Here is a 27836-nt window from a genome sequence, read left to right as displayed (position 1 = left end):
GGGTTCTGAGCGTTAGTTTCTGAGTGTAGGGTTCTGAGCGTAGGGTTCTGAGTGTAGGGTTCTGAGCGTTAGTTTCTGAGTGTAGGGTTCTGAGCGTAGGGTTCTGAGCGTGGGGTTCTGAGCGTTAGTATCTGAGCGTAGGGTTCTGAGCGTAGGGTTCTGAGCGTAGGGTTCTGAGCGTTAAGTATCTGAGCGTGGGGTTCTGAGCGTTAAGTATCTGAGCGTGGGGTTCTGAGCGTAGGGTTCTGAGCGTGGGGTTCTGAGCGTTAGTTTCTGAGTGTAGGGTTCTGAGCGTTAGTTTCTGAGTGTAGGGTTCTGAGCGTTAGTTTCTGAGTGTAGGGTTCTGAGCGTAGGGTTCTGAGCGTAGGGTTCTGAGCGTAGGGGTTCTGAGCGTAGGGTTCTGAGCGTAGGGGTTCTGAGCGTTAAGTATCTGAGCGTAGGGTTCTGAGCGTTAAGTATCTGAGCGTAGGGGTTCTGCGCGTAGGGTTCTGAGCGTAGGGTTCTGAGCGTGGGGTTCTGCGCGTAGTTTTCTCCCCTGAAATCTGGAATCAAGGTCTAATAACACGAATCTGTAAAAGTGGAGGTAAATTTGACCCTAATCATTCCCGAGGCATTTGTGTGAACAGTAATCTGGGGAAATGTGCAGTATAATTAACTCAAGATTTTTACACTTCTTTACTGAGCACAATGTGTTGATTCACTGAGCACAACATCTTGAGCAGAAGTCGGATTGGATTCTTACCAAATTACCATATCATCATATTTACACCCTACACACACTCTACACACACTCACTGAATAATATCCTGTTCAAAATAATTCTATTTATATATCCGCTTGATTTATTGACTTCAGAAAGGCTTTTGAGTCCATCTGGCATCACGGTTTGTTTTATAAGATGCTGGAAAGTGGTGTAAAAATGACGAGCTCCGACTTCCCACTTCCGAGGTACGTCGAATGCAGGAATAGCATCTGGTTCTGAAGTTTTTTTTTAATCTTGGGATGTTGATGAAGAATGCACTAGGAGCATCCATAGCCTGAATGCTCGAGATATGAGATCTTACTGTGAGAAAAGAAAAGATCTTAGAGGGTCTGCTGTGTCCGCCTGCATCGCTCTGGCTTCCATCAGACTTATTTCTGTCTCAGGTTCTTGAGTAATTCCAGTGTTTTGCTGACAGAACACTTTAATTTGCGTTAACCTCCCACCCTGAAGCCAAGCCATTAAAATCCCCTTCCCTTTTCTCATTCCTCCCAGAATGCACTACATTTTTCACAAAAAGAAAAAATCTCGGAGCTGCTTTGTCTAAAAATGCCTGTAAAATTTTAAATATTTTCTTTTGCCAGACATCATTAAATCCAGATAATGATCTGAAGATATCCTGTGTGTAACATGGCAGCTTTACAAACGTTTTTTTTTTGTTCTATAAAACCTGTCCTGTCTCGCTGTGCTAATCCTGGAATCAGATATTATAACCCGTGTTTACGGTTTCACGCCCTGATTCTTCTCACGTCCATCAAGCCACCTGTGGGTGAGGTTCCTCTCTGTTCCTGTTTAACGTGAACTCTGTGGTACGGCTCTAGCTCCGCCCATCGCCACTAAAACCTTTACTGCTGCAACCGACTCTAAAACATTCCTCACTGTGTAAAAAGAATCACTATTAGAGGCGTGAACTTTTACAAAGCTGATCTCTGTCCTTACGACTGCCTGCACTGTTAAACCCCACCGTGCTCTGCTCTGCTCTAGCTATTAAACATCAATAAACATCTATAAAAGTCACTATAAAACTATAAACACTATAAAACCCTTTTTTTTTTTTTTTTTTGCTTTACAGAGTCTCCTTCGGGTTTTTCTCCTTCTGCACCCTGACAAAAGGTTTTTTAAGCAGATTCTCTTCTTATGGGATCCAATTCTTCATAGCTTTCCATTCGCTGTATTTTTACTACAGAAATTCTCACCTGTCCTCCCCTCACCTGTCCTCCCCTCACCTGTCCTCCCCTCACCTGTCCACCTCTCACCTGTCCACCTCTCACCTGTCCACCTCTCACCTGTCCTCCTCTCACCTGTCCTCCCCTCACCTGTCCTCCTCTCACCTGTCCTCCTCTCACCTGTCCTCCCCTCACCTGTCCACCTCTCACCTGTCCACCTCTCACCTGTCCTCCTCTCACCTGTCCTCCTCTCACCTGTCCACCTCCTGTCTATTAATCTCTCCTCTGTCCTCCCCTCACCTGTCCTCCCCTCACCTGTCCACCTCCTGTCTATTAATCTCTCCTCTGTCCTCCCCTCACCTGTCCTCCCCTCACCTGTCCTCCCCTCACCTGTCCACCTCCTGTCTATTAATCTCTCCTCTGTCCACCTCTCACCTGTCCACCTCTCACCTATTAATCTCTCACCTGTCCTCCTCTCCCCTATTAATCTCTCCCCTGTCTACCTCTCCCCTGTCTACCTCTCACCTGTCCACCTCTCACCTGTCCACCTCTCACCTGTCCACCTCCTGTCTATTAATCTCTCCCCTGTCCTCCTCTCACCTGTCCACCTCCTGCCTATTAATCTCTCCCCTGTCCACCTCTCACCTGTCCACCTCCTGTCTATTAATCTCTCCCCTGTCCTCCTCTCACCTGTCCACCTCCTGCCTATTAATCTCTCCCCTGTCCACCTCTCACCTGTCCACCTCCTGCCTATTAATCTCTCCCCTGTCCACCTCTCACCTGTCCACCTCCTGTCTATTAATCTCTCCCCTGTCCTCCTCTCACCTGTCCACCTCCTGTCTATTAATCTCTCACCTGTCCATCTCTTACCTGTCCACCTCCTGTCTATTAATCTCTCCCCTGTCCACCTCTCACCTGTCCACCTCCTGTCTATTAATCTCTCCCCTGTCCACCTCTCACCTGTCCACCTCCTGTCTATTAATCTCTCACCTGTCCATCTCTTACCTGTCCACCTCCTGTCTATTAATCTCTCCCCTGTCCACCTCTCACCTGTCCACCTCCTGTCTATTAATCTCTCCCCTGTCCATCTCCTACTTATTAATCTCTCACCTGTCCATCTCTTACCTGTCCACCTCCTGCCTATTAATCTCTTACCTGTCCATATTTACTCTGATTATATTCCCAGACCTGCTAAATGCGTTTTGTACACTAGTACGATTTATCACTCAAAAAGACTCCAACAGAACATTCTTTTTCTCTCTAATAAAACAGCAGATGAGCCAATGGCCATATGAATCTGGAACGGATTGAATGAATCAGATATGAAGAGATTTCCTAGAAGCCCCGCCCCCTTCCCCTCATCTCACACGCTCTGGACTCGCACTGAGACGCTCATGAGAGCTCGCTCTCTTTCTGTCCCAGTAAACAGAGAAAGTTTGGAGTTCATTCATGTGTGTGAGAGAGAGAGAGAGAGAGAGAGAGAGAGAGAAAATAAAGGGATGAATTGAAGGCCAGAGACAAACAAAGCCATTGAGAAGGCAGCAGAATGAAATGAGAAGCAAATGAAAAGAGAGATGAGAGACGGTGAGATCGAAGGTGGAAAAAAAAGAACTGATAACTGAAGAGAGACAGAGGGGAATATAACTAGAGGAAGGAAAGAAAGAAAGAAACAAAAGAAAAAAGCATATAGGTAGGATTGTATATTAGAGATTCGCTAATGTACGCAGAACAAGCTAATAAAAAAGTGAACTAATAACTATAACTAATGCACAGCAAACACACACTAAACACACGGCAAACACACACTAAACACACGGCAAACACACACTAAACACACGGCAAACACACGCCAAACGCATAGCAAACTCACACTAAACACACGGCAAACACACACTAAACACACACTAAACGCCGCTAAACACACACTAAACGCCGCTAAACACACGCCAAGCACACGCCAAACGCATAGCAAACACACGGCAAACGCACGCCAAACGCATAGCAAACACACACGGCAAACACACACTAAACACATGCCAAACACACGGCAAACAAACGCCTAACGCACGCCAAACGCATAGCAAACACACGGCAAACACACACTAAACACACACTAAACACACACTAAACACACAGCAAACACACGGCAAACACACGGCAAACAAACGCCTAACGCACACCAAACGCCAAACACACGCTAAACGCGCGGCAAACATGCACGCCAAGCACACGGCAAACACACGGCAAACACACGCCAAGCGCACGCTAGCCGATCAGGTTATGAGACGGTCTGTGATATCTCGATCTCTTGCTAAACACACACTAATGATGTTAAAGAGCTCGTGTTATTTTTTCTTGCGTTGGTAACGTCTTTTAGACGTGTTAATCATTACAGTAAAGAAAACACTCCGTGTGAAGCCGTGATTAAGACTCTGTTTCAGTCTATAATCCAGAGATTGAATCACAAACCCAGAAACAGCCGTGTGACCCAACACAGTGTCTAATCTCCGTTACAAAACCTCACTGCAACACTCATGTCGCAAACGTGGAAATCCATGTGAAGTGTCTAACACACCGTGATGATCTCACACACACACACACACACACACACACACACACACACACGATGTGTAATACCTTCCAGTTGGCCAGCTCCTGAGTCTCGATGATCTTTATGACGGCTCCCATCAGGATTCCTGCGAAACAGCACAGAGTTCTCATTTAAACAATAACACACTACAATAAAAAAACTTTCCAAAAGAATTATTACTGATTATTATTATCAGAAGGAAAAGTGTCATCTCTCTGACTTTAACCGTGGCGGGGATGTTGGTGCCAGATGGGCTGGTTTGAGCTTTTCAGAAACTGCTGAACTCCTGGGATTTTCACACACAACAGTCTCTAGAGTTTATACAGAATGGTGCGGAAAAAAAGCACTGAGCGAGCGACAGTTCTGTGGGTGGAAACAGATGCTGATGAGAGAGATCAGAGGCCAGATTGGTTCGAGCTGCCAGGAAGGATATAGTAGCTCAAAATAATCACTCTTAACAGCCGTGGTGAGCAGAAAAGCATCTCAGCATGCACAACACATCGAACAGTGAGGTGGATGAGCTACAACAGCAGAAGACCACATCAGGTTCCTCTCCTTCAGCCAGGAACAGGAATCTGAGGATATCAGGGGAACAGACTCACAGGAACTGGACAGTTAAAGATAGATAGACAGACAAACAGTTAGAGAGACAGACAGACAGACAGGTAGTCAGAGAGACAGATAGGCAGACAGTTAGAGAGAGAGACAGACAGACAGACAGGTAGTCAGAGAGACAGACAGGCAGACAGACTGAGAGTTAGAGAGGCAGACGGTTAGAGAGACAGACAGGCAGACAGAAAGTTGACAGAAAAACAGACAGACACAGGCATTTAGAGAGACAGACAGACAGGCAGGCAGTCAGAGAGACAGACAGGCAGTTAGACGACAGACAGTTAGCAAGACAGACAGTTAGGCAGATAGTTAGGGAGAGAGACAGACAGTTAGACAGACAGACGACAGACAGTTAGACAGACAGACGACAGACAGTTAGACAGACAGACAGACAAGCAGATAGTTAGGGAGAGAGACAGACAGACAGTTAGGGAGAGAGACAGACAGACAGTTAGGGAGAGAGACAGACAGACAGTTAGGCAGAGAGACAGACAGTTAGGGAAAGAGACAGATGGACAGTTAGGGAGAGAGACAGATGGACAGTTAGGGAGAGAGACAGACAGTTAGGGAGAGAGACAGACAGACAGTTAGGCAGAGAGACAGACAGACAGTTAGGCAGAGAGACAGACAGTTAGGGAGAGAGACAGATGGACAGTTAGGGAGAGAGACAGATGGACAGTTAGGGAGAGAGACAGACAGTTAGGGAAAGAGACAGATGGACAGTTAGGGAGAGAGACAGACAGTTAGGGAAAGAGACAGACAGACAGTTAGGCAGAGAGACAGACAGTTAGGGAGAGAGACAGATGGACAGTTAGGGAGAGAGACAGATGGACAGTTAGGGAGAGAGACAGACAGTTAGGGAAAGAGACAGATGGACAGTTAGGGAGAGAGACAGATGGACAGTTAGGGAGAGAGACAGACAGTTAGGGAAAGAGACAGATGGACAGTTAGGGAGAGAGACAGATGGACAGTTAGGGAGAGAGACAGATGGACAGTTAGGGAGAGAGACAGATGGACAGTTAGGGAAAGAGACAGATGGACAGTTAGGGAGAGAGACAGACAGTTAGGGAGAGAGACAGATGGACAGTTAGAGAGACAGACAGCTGGGTGTAATGATACACAGAATTAATTCGATATGCCACAGATCTCTCCATACGATTTTCAAGTGTGGGCTTGATCAAGTTTAAATGTTTATTATGTGAAACATCACGTGATCGAAGGCCTGGTACTTTAAAGCTTCTGAGTGGAACCCTGTAACAGACTGTTCTTCAGCTATGTCTCTACAGGAACCTTTAAAGCTTCTGAGAGGAACCCTGTAACAGACTGTTCTTCAGCTATTTCTCTACAGGAACCTTTAAAGCTTCTGAGTGGAACCCTGTAACAGACTGTTCTTCAGCTGTGTCTCTACAGGAACCTTTAAAGCTTCTGAGAGGATCCCTGTAACTGAGTGTTCTTCAACTGTGTCTCTACAGGAACCTTTAAAGCTTCTGAGAGGAACCCTGTAACAGACTGTTCTTCAGCTGTGTCTCTACAGGAACCTTTAAAGCTTCTGATAGGAACCCTGTAACAGACTGTTCTTCAGCTGTGTCTCTACAGGAACCTTTAAAGCTCCTGAGAGGAACCCTGTAACAGACTGTTCTTCAGCTGTGTCTCTGCAGGAACCTTTAAAGCTCCTGAGAGGAACCCTGTAACAGACTGTTCTTCAGCTGTGTCTCTGCAGGAACCTTTAAAGCTTCTGAGAGGAACCCTGTAACAGTGTTCTTCAGCTGTGTCTCTGCAGGAACCTTTAAAGCTTCTGAGAGGAACCCTGTAACAGTGTTCTTCAGCTGTGTCTCTACAGGAACCTTTAAAGCTTCTGAGAGGAACCCTGTAACAGACTGTTCTTCAGCTGTGTCTCTACAGGAACCTTTAAAGCTTCTGAGTGGAACCCTGTAACAGACTGTTCTTCAGCTATTTCTCTACAGGAACCTTTAAAGCTTCTGAGAGGAACCCTGTAACAGACTGTTCTTCAGCTGTGTCTCTACAGGAACCTTTAAAGCTCCTGAGAGGAACCCTGTAACAGACTGTTCTTCAGCTGTGTCTCTACAGGAACCTTTAAAGCTTCTGAGAGGAACCCTGTAACAGACTGTTCTTCAGCTGTGTCTCTACAGGAACCTTTAAAGCTTCTGAGAGGAACCCTGTAACAGACTGTTCTTCAGCTGTGTCTCTACAGGAACCTTTAAAGCTTCTGAGAGGAACCCTGTAACAGACTGTTCTTCAGCTGTGTCTCTGCAGGAACCTTTAAAGCTTCTGAGAGGAACCCTGTAACAGTGTTCTTCAGCTGTGTCTCTGCAGGAACCTTTAAAGCTTCTGAGAGGAACCCTGTAACAGTGTTCTTCAGCTGTGTCTCTGCAGGAACCTTTAAAGCTTCTGAGAGGAACCCTGTAACTGAGTGTTCTTCAGCTGTGTCTCTGCAGGAACCTTTAAAGTTCTCAGCAGAACAGTGTACTGTAGAGGAACACGATGAAATAAGCAGTGAGTGCAGCTGTAGTTAATAAAGTCAGTGTGTAACATCTGAGCTGAAAAACAAGCGCACATCTGTCTGAAAGAGAGCTTTCAGAGAACACTGAGCAAAGAACAGACCGGAGGGAGGAAAGAAAGAAAGCAAGCTGCTGTTACTCACACCACAATTAATTACAGAGAGATGACAGACTGAGAGACACAGAGAGAGAGAGAGAGAGACACACAGAGTGTGTGTGTGTGTGTGTGTGTGTGTGTGTGTGTGAGAGAGAGAGAGAGAGAGAGGCAGAGAGGGATAGAGAGACAGTATGTGTGTGTGTGAGAGAGAGAGAGAGAGAGAGAGAGAGAGTGAGAGACTGTGTGAAAGAGAGAGGGAGACAGAGTGTGTATGTGTGTGAGAGAGAGAGAGAGAGAGAGTGTGAAAGAGAGAGAGGGAGAGAGAGAGAGAGAGAGAGAGAGAGAGAGAGACACAGAGTGTGTGAAAGAGAGAGAGGGTGAGAGAGAGAGAGACAGAGTGTGTGTGAAAGAGAGGGAGAGAGAGAGAGACAGAGAGTGTGAAAGAGAGAGGGAGAGAGAGAGAGAGAGAGAGTGTGTGTGAGAGAGAGAGAGAGAGAGAGAGAGAGAGAGAGACAGAGTGTGTGAAAGAGAGAGGGGGAGAGAGAGAGAGAGAGAGAGAAAGTGTGTGAGAGAGAGAGAGAGACTGAGTGTGTGTGAGAGAGAGAGAGAGAGATAGAGAGAGTGTGTGAGAGAGAGAGACAGTGTGTGTGTGAGAGAGAGAGAGAGGGAGAGAGACAGAGTGTGTGTGTGGGGGGGAGAGAGAGAGAGAGAGTGTGTGTGAGAGAGAGAGAGAGAGAGAGAGAGAGAGAGAGACAGTGTGTGTGTGTGAGAGAGAGAGAGAGAGAGAGAGAGAGAGAGAGAGAGAGAGAGACAGTGTGTGTGTGTGTGAGAGAGAGAGAGAGAGAGAGAGAGGAAAAGAGTTCTGCTGAAGGAAAGGCCTTGTTGCTCAGAGCGATGAGGAGAAGGTCGGGGGGTCAGACAGAGAGGCTACAGTGACTCACATAACCACTCTGTACAGCTGTGACGAGCAGAAAAGCATCTGAGAACGCACATGCTGAACATAACTATCCAATCACACGCATCTGTGAGCTCATGTATGTGGAAGAGGGCGGATAGCGCTTTCCTCCGAGTGTGTTACGGTGTTACGCTGCTCTGTGACACAGCACGAGCAGCAGCTCGAAAAGATTACAAGTAAACAAACAAACAAACAAACAAACAAATAAACAAATAAATAAAGGTACCATGTAGTACCCCAGAACAGCATCTCCCTTAAAAAATAACCCTTAAAAACACTTTTAAAAAATGCAAAAAATATATTTTCTATGGTTTGGCAATACACAAACACAGGTAAATATTTATAATTATATTAGAATTGAATTATAAAATTAAAATAAATAATTAAACGAGGTTTGAGCAGCGGAAGCGACAGGAACAGGACGAGTTCAGAGCGAGCGCTCGCACAGGACACGGGAAGAGGAACTTTCTGTACATGATTAATCATCCGTATCCTTCAGTTTCAGAGAAGACGAGGGGCGAGGCGAGGCGCTGTGTGTGTGTGCGTGTGTGTGTGTGTGTGTACATGTGTGTGTGTATACGTGTGTGTGTGTGCGCGTGTATACGTGCGTGTGTGTGGAACAAGCACAGACAGAACGCTCCGTCCCAGTAAATATTACGGCGTAAGAGCAGATTAAACGAGTCAGACGGGTTTCAGCACCCGGTTGTGAAAGTGTGTGTGCACGTGTGTGTGTGTGTGTGTGTGTGTGTGTGCGTGTGCGCGTGTGTGTGTGTAAACGCTCATCTGTGTGTCTTCACAATGAAATTTCTCAACGTGGCCGTTTACAGAGTTTCACACATTGTGTGTCATTCTGTTATAGAAAAATAATCAGCGGTGATCAGGTGGTGTGATTATTTAAGCGGAAGTCGATTATTCTCCTATAAGTGCTTTATTCCTCTTATACCACAGCAACTTGCCGACGGTTACAATTTTTTATTTATTAAACAACAACAACAACAACAACGAGTGATACTTTTTATCCATTTATAGTTACATTTACTGTTGAGGAACGTACAGGACACGTTACGTTAGAGCAGCTATAAACAGTCGCTCCCTCAGCGGCCTTGAAGTCGATAAGATCGTCGGAGAAACCGCAAAGCGTAACGTTCCAGCTTTCCCTCTGACCGTTCCAAAGCGCCGACACTGGAGACTCCTTCCATAAATGTTACACAAACATCTTTACTACACATTTTTTTAATCCGTTTCATCGCTGTGAAGGAGCTGTTACTATAGAAACGATGACGTATCAGAACGAACGCATTATTATAAACCTGTGGAAAATCAATCAACACTTTCTGACTTTCAAAATAAGAACAATAATAATAATAATAATAATAATAATAATAATAAAATCATGCGGTCAAACGGCCAGTTAGCGGTTAGCGCTACGCTGTTTGCGCAATACATCGTGTGTGTTCACCGGTTATTGCGAAACGGACTTCTGCAATAGCGATAAGACAGAATCATGCGGTATATCTGCAAAATCATCCTCTAACACACGGCTAGGTTTGTGCTGTGTGTGTGTTGATAAACTGTGTACGATCCAAATAAATAAATAAATAAATAAATAAATAAATAAATAAGAGAAGCGTCTCCTCGTTGATTCTCCTCACCCAGAGAAACGACGGCCACGCTCTCGGGCAGGAAGTGCAGCTTGAACTTGATCAGCAGGTGAACCAGTATGATGCAGATTCCTGTGAAAAAACACACACCACATGAAAACCTTTAATCGAATAAAGATAATAAACACCGTGTTGTTCGATTCTTCACTTCACTTCAGCATCGATCAGGATATTCGCTGAAACCGAGGCTGGAGCTGATTTCAGCCAGAATATGGGAAAAGATTAAACTCATAAACGTATTTAAATGTTGAAGAAGTGTTGAAGAAGCTGTTTTTTTCTTCTCAGTGTGTTATAACTGCTCCTGTTTCCGTTTCTGAAATACTCAGAATGATGTCCTGGATATCGAGATATCTTTTAATAAATCTAAAAAATGCATTTCTAATCACAACCTGCGGATTTGCAGAAGCTGATCTGATGTTACATTTTGTACTTAATCTTTTAAATTTAAAAAAGGTTACAAAAGGTTACAGATTTTTTTTTTTTTTTTCAGCAGTTCAGTGTTTCTGAAATATAAAGAAATGAATCATTTTTTGGAAAACATTATACAAATCAGTGAATAGTTAGTTTTTTTTTTGTTTGTTTGTTTGTTTGTTTGTTTTTACGCAACACTACCAGAGTTTTGTGAGAAAACTTATATGTCATGATACGTAAATAAAAAAATTTTAAAAAAGATTTCCCAAACTGTTTACGCGCATCATAAACGATCCTACATTCTGTTTATAATTATATTATTAATATATTAAATTAACGTAATTTATTCTGTACAATATGCAATATTTATAAAATGTTATGCATTCGTGTTTACTTCAGAGTTGCTCTGTTTACTGCAAGACAAATAAATAGAAAAAAAATTAATTTTAACACCATAGCAAACGAATAATAATAATAATAATAATAAAAATAATAATAATAATAAAAAACTTATTCTATTGATAAATTAGACTTTATTAATTACATTTGTTTTGCAGCCTTGATTAGCATCACTAACAGTAATTGTTTTTATTTATTTGTTTGTTTGTTTGTTTGTTTGTTGTCTCTTTGGTTATCTTGTATATTGCCCTTTCTGTTTGTCATATTTTGTTTTTTTCTAATTCTGTAAATGTTTAATGGAGTTTAAAGATAACATAAGAGTACAATAATATTATATTTAAATAAATAAATAAATAAAAAAACTTATTCTATTGATAAATTAGACTTTATTAATTACATTTGTTTTGCACTCTTGATTAGCAACATTAGCAGTAATTATTTTTATTTTATTATTATTATTATTATTATTATTATTATTATTATTATTATTACTATTATTATTTATTTATTTATTTATTTATTTATTGTCTCTTTGGTCATCTTATATATTGTCCTTTCTGTTTGTCATGTTTTGTTTTTTTTCTTTTCTAATACTGCAAATGTTTAATGGAGTTTAAAGATTAACAAAATACTACAATAAAACATTATTGAAATATTATTAAAAAATTGATTTAAAAAATAAATAACAATAATAATAATAAAAACTTATTATATTGATTAATTAGACTTTATTAATTACATTTTTTAGCAACATTAGCAGTAATTACTACCATATTTATTTATTTATTTATTTGTCTCTTTGATTATCTTATATATTGCCCTTTCTGTTTGTCACGTTTTGTTTCTTTCTAATACTGTAAATGTTTAATGGAGTTTAAAGATAGCATAAGAGTACTACAGTAATAATAATAATAATAATAATAATAATAACGAGGAGACGGGAGCCGTGTTATTGTACGCGCCGCTCGCACTAACACGTGTGTGTGTTTCACGCGTTTGTCCCCCGGTGTTACTGCAGAGAGACTGAAGTGTCTCAGTGGTGTTTGTCTGCATTTACTCTGACTGCTCCGTTTAATACTCTGAGAGCGAAGAAGAAAAACACACACAGTCACGCGTGATAGTTTCCTCATTAGAGGAAATGAGTGTGTGATTTGAGACGCTGCTCTGCGCTGCGCTACGCATTTCTGCAGTGTGTGTTTGCGTACCGATGACGAGCAGGCTGAAGAAGATGCTCATGCCGCTCGACTGCTCCTCCTCCTGCGCCTTGACCCCCGTCTGAACCGGCAGGATGGGCTTGACCGTGGGCGGGGTCGAGGTCGTCGCCTTGGCAACGGGGGTGGTGCTGCGTAACGTTTCATTGCCGGGTGTTTCTGTGGCGTTTATTCTACAGAGGCGTACAGAGAAAGTGTCAAAAATACATAATACATAAACATACTTTCCATTCGATTCAAAAGAATCTATTCGATTCGCGATTCATTCGTTTTCAATTCAAGTCCATTTTAGCCGAGTTGATTCGATTCATCACGATTCATTACATTCGATTCGATTCGATTCACAATTCACTGCTTTTTAACTTAATACAAAATGTGTTTAGTGGAGTTGATTTGATTCACGATTCATTAGTTTACAGCTCGATTTAAAAGCTATTTGAGCCGAGTTGATTCGATTCACGATTCATTAGTTTTCAACTCAATTTAAAAGCTATTTGAGCTGAGTAGATTCGATTCACGATTCATTCGTTTTCAATTCGATTTGAATCGACTGTATTTGAGTCGATTCTATTTCAGATTTGTCAGTTTACACGTTGTGTTGATTCACAATTCATTAGTTTTTGGTTTAATTCAACAGTGATTTTTTATATATTTTTTTTTTAATCAGAGCTGATTCAATTCATGATTCATTTCAATTCAATTCAACTTGAACTTAACCGAGTTGTTTGAATTCACGATTCGCGAGTTTCAAATTCAATTCAAAAGCAATTTTAGCTGATTTGAGTTGATTTGATTCACGAGTCATTAGTTTTCAAATCGATTCAAATAAAGTTGATAATAATAATAATAATAATAATAATAATAATAATATTTATTTAGCTTTCAGACTATCAAAGAACACATGTATTTACAAACACTACACAGACACATTACAGCACATAAAAAAAGAAAAGTACTAAGAGTAAACTGAATAAATAATAGAATATAAAGAGGTTATGTTAGTGTGTTAGGTCATGCGTATAAAGAAATATGAGAAATAAACAAATATGGGCGAAAAATAAAAGATGTAGAGACTCTAGAAAGTGTATCTACACGTGAGGAGACATTTCTATCACCTGTGTAGTGCACTAGATAGGGTGCAGAGACTTTAGTGCCCTAGATAGTGCACTTGTAATGCATTCTGAGCTTGTACTGAGATTTTCACTGATGCATAATGAAGAGTAAAGGTTGTGTGTGGTTAGCTAGCAGGCTAGCAGGCTAACAGGCAGGTTAGCTACCTGTGAGAGTCGGTTTGAGGGTCTGGCTTGTTATTTGCTCCATGTTTTTCTCCTCCTCTGCTCAGAGTTTGTGTTTGGTGTTGGTTCTGCTGGTTCTGTTGGTTCTGCTGGTTCTGCTCCTCAGCTTCCTGCTGCTCTCTCCTGCTCTCTGAGCATTCACACTCCCACACGAGCAATAACAAACCCAAAAAACACAAAACTGCACCTCTGGCTACGAGTTTCATCCTTAAATCAAGCAATAACAATCATAAATAAACTACTAAACCCCATTTCAACTCCATATGCTAGGCTAATCCGTGTCGCACAGCCGCCACATCATGACTTCTTATGCAGTTTCGGAAATGCTTGGGAAATGTAGTTTTAAAAATGAAATATAAACAGGAATTTAATAGACAAAAGGAAATAAACAGATAATATTTCGAGCCTATTTCACTGATTTTAATATCTAGGTATGTGACTGCTTGTAAATAATGCTATTGCCGTCGAAAAAGGGAAAAGATTACCGAATAATGTGTTGGGCTACACTACATTTCCCAGAATGCTAAGCGCTACGGCGTCACCGTTTAAAGAGAAAATGGGCGTGGTCTCGTCCAGCATTAGATTAATGAATGTAAAGCACATTTCACTGCAACTGTACAAACTCAACATACATTTTATTTTTATTTTATTTTATGGTGTATATGTACATAATTATTGTAACTTTTATACTTTTGTCCTACACTGGCACCTTGCATTTTGTCACTTCATTTATTTATTTATTTATTTTTATTATTATTATTATTATTATTATTATTATTATTAAATTCTCATTTCTTTTCTATACTGATGCTTTGACAATATTGTATGTAAACAATTATGCCAATAAAGTACTTTAAATTGAAATTGAAATGAAACATTTGAGATTCAAGCACTTTTTGAAATGGTGGAAATTCCGTTAATAAATCTATAAATTGTTATAAAACCGATTGTTATATGTTTAATTTCAAATTATAAATAAATAAATAAATTTTAATTTAAAATAAATATTTTAAATATAATAAAAATTTAATAAATAAAAAAAAAAATAAATAAATTGCTGTGTATTAAAATGAAAATAAGTCCTTTTTTTTTTTTTTAAATAATATAATGTATCAATATTTTCCATTAATGGTTTAATACATAAATATTAATCAATTTATCTGAATTCAGGTGAAATTCAGGTTGTAATTTGTGAATTTCTGAAAATATTTTTCATTAAATTCCAATATTTTTGTTAATAAAATTCAGCTATTGCATTAAACAGGTATTAAGTGTTACTGTTTCCACCCTGAAGATGAATATTTTCCTAAAACAGCACATCCCGAGCGTTTTACTCCTCCTACATCACGGCAATTTGCCAATAATTATGTTTTAATTAATTAAAGAACATCATGTCATACTTTTATCCATTTATAGTTACATTAAATGATAATGAATGTCTGCACAAGTCAGTTCCTCTTCTCATTCCGTTTATTTTCACACGTGCTTTTATTTATGATTTATCACAGAGTGTATCTATAAAATGTTCGGTTTAGTTTACTAGGATCATGTCAGGCTCATTGTGCAGTGCTGATATAAGGAACTAAATAATAAAAACTTTTAAAATGCAAAAAAAAAAAATCAATCATTTTTTAAATAGTCAAAATGCAAATTAATCGTTAATTAAATAGTAAAATTTTTATAAACACTAAAAAAGGACAAAGTAAGTAATTACAGTGTATGCATTCAATTTGTTTGTTTGTTTGTTTGTTTGTTTGTTTGTTTGTTTGCAGTCCGCACCTGATACAGTGATTATGTAAACACTGTACAGTATCATGTAGAATTACTGCAGAACCTGTTTCACTCCCAGAGACTCGTCTGTTCATCACAGATCCCTCCGTAAACACGACAACACACGAACACGACAGCGCCGGAAAATGACAACGCACGAACAAGACAACGCACAAGCAAGACACAAACAAGACACAAACAAGACACAAACGTGACAACACATGAACACAACAAGAACACGACAACGTGCAAACACAACAACACATGAACACAACACGAACACGACAACGCGTGAAAATGACAACACACAGTGTATGCATTCAATTTGTTTGTTTGTTTGTTTGTTTGTTTGTTTGCAGTCTGCACCTGATACAGTGATTATGTAAACACTGTACAGTATCATGTAGAATTACTGCAGAACCTGTTTCACTCCCAGAGACTCGTCTGTTCATCACAGATCCCTCCGTAAACACAACAACACACGAACACGCCAACGCCGGAAAATGACAACGCACGAACAAGACAACGCACAACAACGCACAAACAAGACACAAACAAGACACAAACAAGACACAAACCCGACAACACATGAACACAACATGAACACGACAACACGTGAAAATGACAACATACAAACATGACAACGCGTGAAAACGTCAACGTATGAAAACGACACACAAATACGACACGTAAACAACACTGCATGAAAACAACGCGTGATCATGAATGAATGAATGAATGAACGAAAGCCTTTATTGTCATTGTATATCTCTGTAAACAACGAAATTAGGATGACGATGCACAAACACAACGCACAAACAAGACAACACCTGTTCTTACTTAATCGCACAAGTCAGACACAACTGGCGGTATCGTCCCCGAGGCATCACTGAAAGAATCTGTTAAAGAAAGTATTTTAATGTAAAGCTAAGCATCGTAAAGCTAAGCGTGACCCGACACGTCCTTCATGTTTCAGGAAATGCAGCGTAAGTAGAGTAAAGACTGTTAAAGCACTCCTATGCACGTTAGAATGAGGATTATTTCCCACACACACACACACACACACACACACACACACACACCTTTATCACTTAGCAAAGTTTGTATATATTGTTGTTTATTTATTTTTCACTAATCTGCGTCAGCTCCTTTAGCACAATTGCTGCGTCAACTTTTATATCAGCGTTTAAACAGTAATCTAGCTCTGATAGCGAGTCATATACTCCAGCTTATCAGGCGCTGATCAAGGAGGCGGCCATTTTAAGTTCTGTCTCAATCGCAAAGTCTTTCCAGTGCACCGGAACGTTCGGTCCCTAAAAAAAGTCCCACAATCCGCCGAAAAAACCAGGGAGCCTCGATGCTCACTACGTTCCCTTACAGGAAATGATGTCATAATTTCTGTCGCCTCTCAGCTCAAACGAAATGGCGGACGAACTCTCAGCCAAATTTAAGTAGCTTGTTATCGTTGTTGTAGCTCTCAAAAGATTAGATTTTTCACTTTATTTGACGTTCTATATACGGTTTGTTTGAGTCGTTTGTTTGTTTAGCTTGAAAAAAATGGCAGACGAACTCTCAGCCAACTTCGTCTACAAGCGTAAGTAGCTTGTTATCGTTGTTGTAGCGCTCGCCTTTGCTAAGTGATTACTTTACGTTAGAGATTTTTAACTTCATTTGACGTTCTATATACGGTTTGTTTGAGTCTAATGACTTTTAAGTGTTTGATGATTTTAAAAATTAGCTAGCTAGCCTACGAGCCTGCTTGAAGCACCATGACAGAAACGCGTCTGATTAAGCTAACAAATTTATAAGATGTGTAATACAACGCGAGTATGTCGTCATGGCGCCGGAAATTGAGTCATCAGTGTCAGAAGTGACGCACCCCTGGTCTACGGTCAGTGAGTTCATTCTCAGTGAGTTCATTCTCTTGTGTCTGTTGTGTAAACTATTGTAAACGTCTGCCAAATGCCATAAATGTAATGTATAACGTAATGTATGAAATAAATACAATAGGATGCAGGTGAATATTTGTCAGTTGAGGTTTGATGATCATTTGTGCAAGCATAAATAATAGCAGCAAAATGCAATTTTTGGTTTCTTTAATAGAGGAAATTAAGTTTAATTTAAAATGTGGAGGAAATCTGGTGCTATAGACATAAGACGCAAGTTGATGTTCTAATACGTTATCGTTTCTATAGCAACAGCTCATTCACAGGGACATGTACGGCTCCACATATACGACAAATATATACACATAAACATATAAACATGTATATGTTTATAGCTAATACATAATATATACACTATAAACATATAAACATATAAACATGTATATGTTCGCAGCTGCTATGCCGTAAGCGAACGTAACATTAAATGTAACTGTAAAGGGATAAGAAAAAATCTGTCAATTTTTTTTAAATAAATAAAAGACACTGTAAATGTTGGAAACTTGCTCTGGTGTAAAAGGAATAAAACATCTTGAGACGTGTTGTTACAGGAAAATGATGAAAACCTCAGGGTGGTAACAGGAACTGGGCTTCACCACAGCACTCTGTCCTCACTTTTACCACAACACATCATTTCACTTTAATTTCCTGTACCTTATTACTATAACACTAGAAAGACAAACTGTTTCCTGTGTCACTGTTTCATATAAACATCACATAACTAGTCTGATCACAGACAGAATAGTGCCATAAAACTCAGAAATGTACACACAGGAGTGCTGATTAAATCTCAAAACACTGAATTGAACAATAAACTCCAATCTGGCAACCCTGCAGCATGTGGTTAGAAAAGCCAATAAGAAAAAAAAGCGGTCAGCAGAACGAGTCACTTCACTGATTCGGTTCCTTCGAACTGAATCGTTTGAATGAATGTGACCACGCGAGTGTTGATTCACTTGAGTGGAAATCCTGGAATATCTCACAGCTTGCTCCACCTAACTTTACTGGAAGTAGTGAGGTCATGAGGGGAATGCAGTACAAATCTGGAAAGTTGAACACTTTTTTATTATTTTTTTGGCGCATTCTTTACATACTACATAATTTCTTTCCTCTGAAATCTCTGAGAAGTCTGATAGCACTGGTACTGCTACTAAAGGGGACTGCTAAAAGTTTATAAGAGCACATAATTACACACACACACACACACACACACACACATGCTATCATACATGCTTTACATCACACACGATTCATAACACGATATGTGTAATATTCATAACACACCACCATACATGCATTATAACACGTAATTATGGGAAAATTAAGACATTTATTTTAAAACACACACACACACACACACACACACACTGTCACACTGTCATATTGCACTCGATTCATAACATACATCATTACACGTTTCATAATATTCATTACACCGTCATATATGCATTATAATACATAATTACACAAGCATGTGTCATAACACATACATATACGTTTTGTAATGCATTATTACACACAAAAAAATAAATTTAGAGCACACACACTATAATACATGATTAACAACACAATGTCTTGCGCAATTCTTCATGAACTTTATAATATACATAACACACCATCATACATGCGTTAGAACGCATAATTACACAAAAAACAAGGTATTTATTTTACACACACACACACTATCATACAAGCTTTATAACACTGTCTTATATGATTCCTCACAAGCGTTATAATATTCATAACACAACATCATGCATGCGTTATAACGCATAAACACACACACACAAAAAACAAGAAATTACGGTAACACTTTTTTTGTATATTCATAATGCCCTATGAACACCTTCATAGTAGGTTATAATGCATTCATAAGGAGTTATAAAATGTATATATTTATATATTTCTAATGTATATATTTCTGTAAAGCTGCTTTGTGAGAATGTCCATTGTTAAAAGCACTATACAGATAAAATTGAATTGAAAGTTATACACATTGTTACGTATGTTTATTAAAACGCATTACAGTTTATAACAGTGCTTATTATGCATTATGGATTGATGACATAATGCATTATAAGGTAGTAGAAGGCTATTTATGACATTATATCTCCACAGAGATTCAGTCCCAGGGTGCATGAATAGCTAGTTATTGTAAAATTAATAACACACCATCACGCATGCGCTGTAAGGGATGACGATCGACTCAGCAGCAAAGTTTGATTCAGTTCCTGATTCGATTCACCTGCTCGACTCGGCTCAGAGAAGAATCGACTCCCTCGCGCTCTGCCCCGCTTTGACGTGCGTAGTTGCGTTTCCATTCATCAGGCTGAGCTCGTGCCCGTGAGCAGGATGTTGTGGAGCTCGGAGATCTGCTGACTCGCCCCGGGGCTTTTTCTTCCCTTTCTGCTGGACCCACCCGAGCTGTAGGAGCTTCTCCTTCTTCCTCTTCTTCCTCATCTTCCTCTTCTTCCTCTTCTTCCTCTGAAGGAGCTCTGAGTCTCTGGATAACCTTTAAACACGCAAAGAAGAGGAGCTTGCAGTCTAACGCGCGAGCTTCAGGAGATTTCCGCAGCGCACTCATTTCGCGTTTTTCTTGTTTTGTTTATTTGTTTGTTTGTTTGTTTGTTTGTTTTTACATTTATTTATTGATTTCGGGATGATGCCTCCGCAGATGAGGTTCAGGAGAAGATCCTTCCTCGGGCTCCTCTTCCTCTTCTCTCTCTCTACATCGGCGCTTTACTTCATCTACTCGGCTCCTGGGATCGGTGAGTGTTAACACACACACACACACACACACACATACACACACACACACACACACACACATATACAATCGGTATCTATCATGCATGCTCTGAAACACAGTATCGCGCGCGCGTTATATTCATAATATTCATAACACCATCACCGGTGCGTTATAACGCGTCATGCCGCGTGTGATGTGGGGAATTATGACTCTGAATACGGACGGGGGTCTTGTGTCTGGTGCTTACTGATGCACTAACGCACATATCCACCTACACACACTCTCACACACACACACACACACACGCACACACACACATACACACACACACACACATAGGTACACAGTCAAATTATGCGTATGACACACACCCATACATTTATGACATGACACATGCACCACCCAGAGGAAACCCAGGCATATAGATGTTATCACACACACACACACACACACACACACACACGTACACACACACACTCACACACGTACACACACACGTACACACACACACACACACACACACACACACACACACGTACACACACAGGTACACAGTGAAGGACAGACCCGGTTCCTCACTGTGTCCTCATTTATCTCCGTTCCTTTCATGCACTACAGATATGAACCTGCATTCGCTTCATCTTCTGCCTCGGGGTCAGGAGTGTCATTAAGCCTTCACTCGGCTGTTATAAACACTCAGTGTATACAATAAGTGTGTGTTTCAGGGTCTGTGATCTCAGGCGCAGTTCCTCGAGTCACTTCCTGTGATGCGTATTGATCTTCAGACGACTTTACGACGTTCCTGCAGCAGAGTTCAGACATGCTCGAGATTTTATTTAGCCTTCTAGGACGGTCCTGATTATCGTTTCGACACGATACCGTGATACTGAACGATATCTGTGATACTGTTATCATGTTACTACTCAGTCCTGATTCGTTTATACAAAAATAATCACAACAATTAAAGCCATGATTATGTTACGTACTATATACGGACTACGTATTTAAGTTTCCTAGCAAAGTGAAAATAAAAAAGTATTGGCACCCATTTCAGTCTTCGTCACTATATTACGTTACGTAATTTTAGCTAGCTAATTTTAACAAGTAGCTGCTAGTTGATTATATTGCGTTATGCTAAGCTTCACTATAAGATGTTACCTAATGTTAGTTAACAAACTTTAGGCTACTGATCTATATCATCTAATATTAGCTAGCTTGTTAGAGAACTTGACTAGCGAGTGACATCAACTACCTAACACTAGAAAGCTTAGATTAGCTAACTAGTTTGCTAGTTAATGTTAGCACAGATCGGCTGTGTTTAAGTAGCTGCTAATTGATAATATCGTGTTACGCTAATCTACATGTCGATTCTAAAGAGGTTGATGACACTTTTTGAAACCGTAGTCTGTTAAACTTCTTTTATATAATAGCTAACCTGGGAATTTAACACAAATCTCTTCGACAAGAAATTTCGTAATTTTATTTATTTATTTATTTTGCATTTTGTGTTAGTGTGTTTATGTTTGTAGAACACTACAGTCATGATATAGTGACGAGAATAAAGTGATTTTAACGTGAGAATAAAGTACACTCATCCTGCTTCCCTAAAGCTGTAAAATGGGAGTAACCTGTTGCCATGAGCAACACGCTAGCCAATCAAAGGTCATTATTTTTATAGCTGTAATTTTCCATATCCTATTTGGTTCCAAGAGAACATTTCTTTTTATTATCAGTTGTTAATCATTTAATGAGAGATACAGCTCTATCTTTCTCTCGTAGATAAGACAAGGCTTCGGAAGAATACCGCAGTGTTCTGGGTAAATTTTACTCAAACTAAAATAATGACTTTGTCCAGCTGCAAGCTGCTTTTGTGATTTAGAGAAAATAAACACGCCAGGAAGAATAAACAACAACAAGTAACGAACCTTCAGTATGAAGAGCTTTAAATCCCTGCAGGATGTTCCAAAAAAAATGCTATCAAACAGTAATATAATATTTTAATTAATCAAACTAATAAACCAGTCTTTATTAGCGGTTTGGGAAATCCTTAAAGTAAAAGGAAACACAGTTTTGAAGCAACGAAGCACTCAAAGATTTTATATTTAAATATATAAAATTTTGGATCCTGTCTTGATTTTTAATTTTTCTTCTAGTCTCACTCTTATTTGTGTGCAGTCTCGCTTTTTAATTTTACCTCAAGTCTCGCTTTCTCTCATTATTTTTTGTCCAATCTCTTTTAAATTGTGTGTCCAGTCTCACTTTTAAATTTTGTGTCCAGTCTCACTTTTAAATTTTGTGTCCAGTCTCTTTTTAATATTACCTCAAATCTCACTTTTTTATTTTGTGTCCAATCTCTTTTAAATTTTCTGTCCAGTCTCACTTTTTAATATTACCTCAAATCTCGCTTTTTAATTTTGTGTCTAGTCTCGCTTTTTTTCTCCTTTTAATGCGGAAGTAAACAGTTTTTCGGGTGGACATGTCGTTTCGTATGTTTGAAATGATTTTTGTCTAAACCAGGTCAGGATTTCTTGATCTTTAACGTGTGATGATTAGCATGCTAGTCATCCATGCGTGGTTAAGAGTGAAAGTATCTCTTGCTGTGCTCTCTCTGTTCCTGCAAGTGCATGAGAATTTTTGTGGTGAGAGACGTAGGTGTGTGCGTGTGTGTGTGTGTGTGTGTGTGTGTGTGTGGGTGGCTGCAGTACAGCGAACGAGCTGATACTGAGGTTCTGCAAACGTCCCGGCTGATGCTAAAGCATGTGCTGATCGTACGGTTTTTATCCCGGGATCTTTCTGCCCCGAATCTGCCCTGCGGTTCTCCTCCAGGTCCTCGAGGGTAGACGGTGTATGGACTGTTCTCAAACTGACTGCACGCCGATTGTAAACTATACGTAGCAGCAGAAAGATAAGCGAACTAAGCATGTGGAAGAACTGGCCTGAGTGGTAAATGGATAAGATACACATCAAGAGAACTTGTTTGCTCAGAGCAAATAGGAAGTAGGAGAGAAGTAGGAGAGTGTGTTTATGAGAACCATACACTCTGAGAATAAAAGCTAAAAGCAGCAGAGAGCTTAGCGTGAGTGTTCGCTGATGAATAACACATCCAGGCTGAGCGAGAAGTAGGCCACGTCCTTTAATAGCTCCTTATACACGAGCGTTATCATGGACAGACGGGTAGGAAGTGTTGCTTTGAGACAGAGAGTAGGAATGAACAGAACTCTAAAATTTATGTTTAACAATAATATATTTTTGAAAATCAGGAAATATCTGTGATCAGTAATCAAAGACGAGGCCAAGTTTTGACTTTATTCTACTTCAAGTCCTTAAAGTAACATTTTTTCCCCATTAAGCTCAATTAAAAGTTATTAAGTGACCCATGATTCAGGGTACAAATCCACCATCTTTAACTCGTCTTCACACAGAAATCTTTTTTCTTTTTTAATTTGAGTCAAAACCGCGAGTCTGAATCCAAAATGGCTTCCTGTTCACTATATACGCTCACTACATAGGGCCTTGTAGACTTGAGATTCATTCCCAAATTTATATATATATATATATATATATCTCCCTCCATCCATTTATACAGTATGTACAAGTACTATCACATTCGGAATACACACTTTGTTTGTATTGTATGTTTAATTAGAAAATTTAGAGAAAATGTTAACATTTTATTTGAGGATTGAGGATTTTATTCTCCTCAAGGTTCAATTACTGAGTTTTGGTGGGGCTCAAAAAAATAAGTAATTTCTCCCTCTTCTTACTAATCACAATATATTTCAACTGTTAAAAGGTTTAAGAAACATACACGTGAAACTCCGAAAGCTCGTCATTCCTGCACTATATCCACGTGCACAGATGCACCTTAAATGGCAGAAGGTCAGAAGGATCTGTAAATGTTTTAAAGCTATAGTTGTACAGGGACGTTTTAAAGAAAAGTCATGAAAAAACCCCACTGTGCTCAGTTTTATCAGCGTAAAGCAGGGCGTCCAAACTTTTCAAAGTGTGCCAGATTAGACCACGCTGAAATACCCGAGGGCCGGTCACCAAAATATTATTTTAGAGCTCCAACATAGTGAATCTAATTTCGGAGGAATAAGAGCAACAGGCGTCAGCTGACAGCTTTAGTTGTGAGACACAAGATGATATTTATAAATTTGTGCTTCTTTTCAGGACAAACGACATACACCACTTTACCTAAAGACTCTTTCAAGGATTAATAAAAAGGTTTTTCTTGCTTAGTGTTCGGAATCACCGCCACTTATTAGCTTCAGTAATGTTCTGTTCCCTGTTTGCGCTGATAAAAAGTAGCTTCTGCACCTGAAGAGCTTCCAGCTGCTTCACCTTCTCCATCCTCTCACTCTCTGAATACTTTTTGCAATGCCCATGATTTGTTTCTTAATGTCTCGTGATATTAAATTCCTTAATTACCGCAACAGTTTCTTGACATATGAGACAAGGCTCTTGACGAAAACGAATTTGTGTTTCCAGCTCTTTTGCATTCGCTCCTTCACACTGTTAACTTTAGTCATGTCTACATATCATTCAGTAAACTCATTTGAAGGTGTAGTGAGAGAAAAAAAAGCCTCTTGCAATTTAGCTAACTGTGTTAACGCAGTCTGCTGCCACCGTCGTGCGAAAGTTAAAATCGCAGAGAAGCAGCGGGTCAGTTAACGTCTGTCTGTCTGTCCGCGGGTCGCGTCTGGCCCTGGGGCTGGACTTCAACACCCCTGGCGTGAAGGTAAGAAGATGCGTCTCTTCCAGCGCTGTTAGGAGCTTCTCTTCGTGATTGAGTGAATAAATACAGATATTTTAAAACAAAACATAACTACAAACAGTCATGAGTTGCATGCAATTGGCGTCTTATTAAAAAAATGTAAACGACACGTCTCTGAAATAAAGGCCTTTTTAAAAAATAAAAAATTAAAAAAAATAAACAAACCCCGGGTGTAACGTGGGTGGAACAGTGATGTTCCTCCTTTTTCCTGTAAAATAATTTACTTTTATAGATATGTAATAAAAACTATGAAGTGGCTTCATGTTTCATGACACAATATTTTCTGTCACATCACCCACCCATAGTATTAAAAGACTTAAAGACTGAATATAAACACATTAACATGGAGTTTCGTTTTTTTTTTTTTTTTTTACAGCGAACCCTTAGGCCTTAATGTTGTACAAATTCAATTAAACAGCCAAATTCGTTCCAGTGCTAGTAATAAAACATGTCAGTGGTAAACACCTAACAGATGGGAGAGGCTGTGTTGCAAAAACCAGCTGCAAAGACACGCAGTGTAAGATGTCAATTATTGCTGGTCAGAGGATAAAGATGACTCACAGCTTCTCTTATTTCAACCACATCGATTGCTGAAATATTTATTCTCTGCTGTAACGATAAGCCTGACCGATGTGTTTAAAAAGCAGTCAAATCTTAAGCGAAGTGCTGTTTTGAAACGAGTTTTAATCTGTTTCCTGTCTATCCAAAGATCCTGGCTGGCTGGAAATTTCAGGAATGTTTCTAAGTGTAATATTAAACGAAGAACAGATGTCAGACTCGGTCACTCGGTCTTCTGATGAATAAACTGAGATCACGCAGGATGAGAACATTGCTGTATTTATAGAGCAGTTTTTTTATGAATGGGAAATGATTCTGAGAAGGAAGAGGGCGTGGTCACTACACAAGCGTAGAGAGGAACATAAGTGGTGGAGTTTCAGAGGCTAAAAACGGATACGAGTGTCTCACTCATTCCTCCTGTAGTGCCCTGGAGCAAGATGTGGATGTGTACAGAGTGATTATTCACCAACGAGAGCCTGCGTAGAGTCACAGCCTGGTCAGTATGATGACATGATATCACGATCACGATAAATGACACGATTAAGAGAGTTTCGTTGTGCCTTTATTACAGAAATAACACTGATCCACTCCACTGTTCCAGACCATTAAAAAGAAAAAGCAATTGGTCTCTACTGGTTTTACTGTCGCTTTGTTACACCACGGAGGTGCTGATTGGTCAGAAGGTGTTGATTAACTTTCTATAACAGCAGCTCGGACAGCAGCGCAGGTTAATATTAATGCGCTCGTTCCAATGCATTATCGTTTCTATAGTAACCGCTCATACAAACTGAAAGTCTGTGAAAAATTACAGGCAGAGCTGAAACTAAAGCTGAAACTTTTCCACAAAGGTTACTGAGAAAATCAAAATGTCACAACCAAAAAAAACCAAGTTTGAGGCTTCAATCAATCTCTAAGCGTTGGTTGCTAAGTGATTACCATAACCACGCCCACAGAACCGTCAGTAGCTTCCTTTCAGTGGAATGACATCATTAAAACTGGACACATGGATTAATTATAGATGGAGCTGCAGATGAGTGTGTGAGGGGTTTTCCAGTGGCTTTGGGTTACACGCAGAGCTGGACAGTGGAGTAAAATCCCCATTTCCTGTGCATGCGTGATGATGTCATCCATCTTTTCTGGAAATTTACGATGCACAGGGGGCGGAACAACACGACACAAGTGATATACCTGCGTCCTATTTAGCCGAGAATAAAAGAGAAAGCTGCATGATCTCTAATCTCTCTCTCCCATTCCCCATTCTTACACACACACACACACACACACACACACACACACACACACACACACATACACACACGCATACACGCATGTGGCATCCCCATCTGCTAACCACATACAACCCAAGAGATATTTAAGTCATCTCTCAAGAGCCAGGCTCAGGAGATGAGTAAAATTATTAGCATGCACACACACACACACACAGACGCACACACACACACACACACACACACACACAGACACACACACACACGCAGATGAGCAGTGTGGAAGATGAGGGGGTTGGGAATCCTGTCACAGTGAAGGAAAATGTCTGTCGGAGAACCCAGGTGCTTCCTTTGTTCCTGTGAGGATGGTGTTTGTCGTGTGTGAGTGTGTGTGCTGCTCACGGTAAACATTTGAACACACGGCACATGTACTGTCACTTCATTTTCTCCCTGCGGTGACCGCGCTTCAGCGTGACCTCAATTCCCCGGTGCGTTCCTGAAAACCCGCATCGTCACTGCGGCTCTTTTTCTGGTTTCTGGCAAGCTCATGAGGTTTGGTGAACAGGACGAGCAGCGACTAATTAATAATTAATCAGTAAGGAATTGTCTTCCGCTGTTGAGTCAGCACGAAATGAGTAAGCATTAACATGACACTGATGTCTTCTCACACACACACATATGCAGTGAAGGGGGTGTGGCCTCTCCTATGTGGCTGTCAGTCCCTGTGAGGAAGGTGTGGCCTGTCCTCTGTACCTCTCTATCCCAGTGAAGGAGGCGTGGCCTGTCCTATACATCTCTATCCCAGTGAAGGAGGCGTGGCCTGTCCTATACATCTCTATCCCAGTGAAGGAGGCGTGGCCTGTCCTCTGTACCTCTCTGTCTTTGTAAAGGAGGTGTGGCCTGTCCTCTGTACCTCTCTATCCCAGTGAAGGAGGCATGGCCTGTCCTCTGTACCTCTCTATCCCAGTGAAGGAGGCGTGGCCTGTCCTCTGTACCTCTCTATCCCAGTGAAGGAGGCGTGGCCTGTCCTCTGTACCTCTCTGTCTTTGTAAAGGAGGTGTGGCCTGTCTTCTGTACCTCTCTATCTCAGTGAAGGAGGCGTGGCCTGTCCTCTGTACCTCTCTATCTCAGTGACGG

The 27836-nt window shown here is 40.4% G+C and overlaps 2 protein-coding genes across 2 annotated transcripts in view; one reads left to right on the top strand and one right to left on the bottom strand.

The window, feature by feature from the left end:
• Window positions 1-14013, bottom strand: part of slc9a8 (solute carrier family 9 member 8) — a 53074-nt gene extending 39061 nt beyond the window's left edge. The window contains exons 1-4 of the mRNA XM_034312003.2: window positions 13659-14013; window positions 12376-12554; window positions 10352-10432; window positions 4564-4622 (exon numbers count right to left, since the gene is read on the bottom strand). Of these exons, the coding sequence (XP_034167894.1) occupies window positions 4564-4622; window positions 10352-10432; window positions 12376-12554; window positions 13659-13882 (543 nt within the window). The 5' untranslated portion in view covers window positions 13883-14013. The remainder of the gene's footprint in view (window positions 1-4563; window positions 4623-10351; window positions 10433-12375; window positions 12555-13658) is intronic.
• Window positions 14014-20022: 6009 nt separating this feature from the next.
• The window catches only part of b4galt5 (UDP-Gal:betaGlcNAc beta 1,4- galactosyltransferase, polypeptide 5), a 38962-nt gene continuing 31148 nt past the window's right edge, over window positions 20023-27836 (top strand). Inside the window, exon 1 of the mRNA XM_026944998.3 lies at window positions 20023-20157. Coding sequence (XP_026800799.2) covers window positions 20049-20157 — 109 coding nt within the window. The 5' untranslated portion in view covers window positions 20023-20048. The remainder of the gene's footprint in view (window positions 20158-27836) is intronic.

This window comes from Pangasianodon hypophthalmus, chromosome 16 (assembly GCF_027358585.1).
Source record: "Pangasianodon hypophthalmus isolate fPanHyp1 chromosome 16, fPanHyp1.pri, whole genome shotgun sequence".
NCBI lineage: Eukaryota > Metazoa > Chordata > Actinopteri > Siluriformes > Pangasiidae > Pangasianodon > Pangasianodon hypophthalmus.
This window is presented reverse-complemented; position numbering and strand designations above follow the sequence as displayed.